Source organism: Octopus bimaculoides, chromosome 4, assembly GCF_001194135.2.
Source record: "Octopus bimaculoides isolate UCB-OBI-ISO-001 chromosome 4, ASM119413v2, whole genome shotgun sequence".
In the NCBI taxonomy this organism is placed as follows: Eukaryota; Metazoa; Mollusca; class Cephalopoda; order Octopoda; family Octopodidae; genus Octopus; species Octopus bimaculoides.
This window is the reverse complement of record NC_068984.1, coordinates 108,413,398-108,416,206: the sequence shown is the minus strand read 5'-3', so window position 1 is coordinate 108,416,206 and position 2,809 is coordinate 108,413,398. Positions and strand designations below refer to the sequence as shown.

Below are 2,809 nucleotides of genomic sequence, written 5' to 3'. Positions count from 1 at the left end.
CCACAACTATAATATGAGAAGATGTTAAAAAACAAAAATCTTTTTACCTTATCTCCATTTATTTCCATTTGACGTGGAGAACCAAAATAAACTCCTTTCAACTCGTTATCAACACCAAGCCTTTGGCGCTTTTGATCACTTAGCTGTTCATCCTCAAGTTGCCTCCTTTAAATAATTAGAGTAAAACAGAAAAATTTTTTTTGCAATTTTGGGACCAGTGTATCACAAACTGTAAGTATGAAAAAACAAAAGGCATCGGAGGGGGTGATGCATACCCTGCATGGAGATAAATTTGTTCGCAAATTATAGTGTGGCTTACAATGTGTTGCTTACCCATGCTTTTTAATTGAACTGAATTTTTTTTTCTTTCTTAAGCATCACCATTTTAGGCATTTATACTCCAGTGAAATTAAGAAATCAAGTCGTAAAAAAATGAAATCCTTGAATCCAGTGTACACACACACACACACAGTAGCACACCTATGTATTTATGTATGTAAATACATGTCTACATGCATAGGCACGCAAATGAGGGTCAATTCATTTGAAAAAGTGAACAAAATAATATGACCACATGCCCATTGGTAAATTTGTAAGTTCGATTACAAAAAGACATTTTTTTTCCTAAGTATCACCATTATATGTATTTATACTCCAGTAAAATTAAGAAACCAAGTCATAAATAAACGAAGCCCTCGAATCCATCAGTGTACACAGTCACATGTCTGTATGTACTCACACATGTCTACTTGCATAAGTACACCAGCATCTATACACATGCAGATGAGGGTTGATTCATATGAAAAAGTGAATAAAATAATATGCTCTCCTACTTATCATTTAAATTTGTAAGTTTGATTTTTTTTAAATATCAAACCAAATGTTCATCATTTTGAGCCACTCACCCAATGAGTATTTTAGCCAAATGTGGTGAAAATCTGTTCAGCCATTTTCCAGTAATTTTGCAAACACACAAAGACAAGTGATTACAATACCCTGCTTTCACCTATGCATTCAGTGTAAGTATACAAAAACTTGAGCATCACATAAACAAAACATTTATAAAAAGGTAAAGTAAGGCATTAAAACGGCATAAAGGTAGACTTACTTGATGCTCTTATTGCCAGGGGAAGGTGTATTTAAATTCCTTTTCATATAGGGAACCATGTTGCCTCCAGTGCTTCTGCCAACAGACCCATCACGTCGACCAATGGAAGAAGGCATGCCGTACATACTGGTGGGATGACCACCATACGGCATCAGAGGACTGGTCACCTGCCAAGGCATGGCAGGTGTGATATGATTTGGTATGTGTTGTCGAGGGTAAGATGTGTAGGGCACCAGTTGACTAGTAGGGTGAGGACTTCCTCTTGGTGATTGCACATTCAGCCAGTAACTACCATTTATAGAATTAGACATTGCAATAATCCACTACTAAGTTCACAGCATAATGAAAAACGGTGCCACATTCAAATTCAAGCATCTGCCAGCTTCCACAGAATATCCTTGAAAATTAACCCAGCTTCATCTGAAAGCATTCAAAAAGAGAAAAAACAAACTGAAGAACATGTAAAATTTGCATAATTTAATGTTTGCTTACATCTTGGTTCTAAGAAAGTCACTTGCTTATAAATGGTTGTAGTGCTGTCAACACTTCTGTTAAATTGTCCATACCACCTTCTAAGACATGAAATAAATTCCTTAATTGAAAAACAGGTAAAGGTTAATGACAGAAAAGTTGTAAAACAAAGCCTCAATAATTCCTTTCTGTTGAAAGAGCATAGGCTTGAAATGTCAAAGACTTTACATTTTCCCTGAGTGTCTAATACACCTCGTTTGTTGTTCCCTCACCTGTCTGAGCCCAAATATAATCTAACCCATGGAAAAATAAATGTAAAACAAAGCAATACTTACTGAATAGCAGCCAAAAGTCATTTAGCCCTGATAAAGCAGATATGATGAAAGGTATTTCAATTGCAATCATCATTCTCCATTATCTAATATCTTAGTGATGACATGGAGATAATGACAAGATTTGTCTGCTAATTCTAAAGCTTGGCTTTGTCTTGGGTCCTCAACTCCTTGATGGAATTGTAGGCGGGGTTCCTGACATACAGTATTGCTTGAGCAATTTTTTGGACATGACAACATATTGCTCTCCATGTTTGATTACAGCCAATTTCTTCCAAGTGAGAGCAAGCCAGAAAGAAAATTGGTCCCTAGAATCTGACTGGGACTTTATCAGTTCTCAAGAGAATGAAAATTGAAGTCAACATCAGTAGGATTTGAACTCAGTGCATAGACAGCCAGAGTAATTACCACAAAGCAATCCAACACACTAATGATTCTGCTAATTGACAAATTAATTGTAAGACGCTGAGTAAACTACATGGAAGTTTCTTTGCCATCTTGTGCCAAAAAGGACATTATTTTGCTCTCCTTTCTTAAACAAAGTACACTACTTCTGTTTCAATTTTGAAAATAATGGTTGTGATGCTGTTAACACTTCTGTTAAATTATCGAAATCACCTTCTAAGATATGAAATAGTAAATTTCTTAATTGAAAAAATAGGCAAAGGTATCCAGTTGTAAAACAAAGCCTCAGTAATTCCTTTCTGTTGGAAGAGCATTATTAAGGAACAGGCATGGCGAGGCTTGCTTGCGAACTATGTGGTTGTGGGTTCAGTCCCACTGCATGGCACCTTAGCAACAGCTTTCTACTATAGCCCCAGGGTGATCAAAACCTTGTGAGTAGATATGGCAAATGGAAACTGAAAGAAACTTGCTATATATATATATATATATATAT

The 2,809-nt window shown here is 36.0% G+C and overlaps 1 protein-coding gene across 1 annotated transcript in view; it reads right to left on the bottom strand.

Annotated features, from left to right (window-relative positions):
- LOC106876711 (poly(A) RNA polymerase GLD2) overlaps positions 1-2,809 on the bottom strand; it is a 30,827-nt gene that overhangs the window by 20,874 nt on the left and 7,144 nt on the right. Inside the window, exons 2-3 of the mRNA XM_014925420.2 lie at positions 1,109-1,528; positions 48-165 (exon numbers count right to left, since the gene is read on the bottom strand). Coding sequence (XP_014780906.1) covers positions 48-165; positions 1,109-1,419 — 429 coding nt within the window. The 5' untranslated portion in view covers positions 1,420-1,528. The remainder of the gene's footprint in view (positions 1-47; positions 166-1,108; positions 1,529-2,809) is intronic.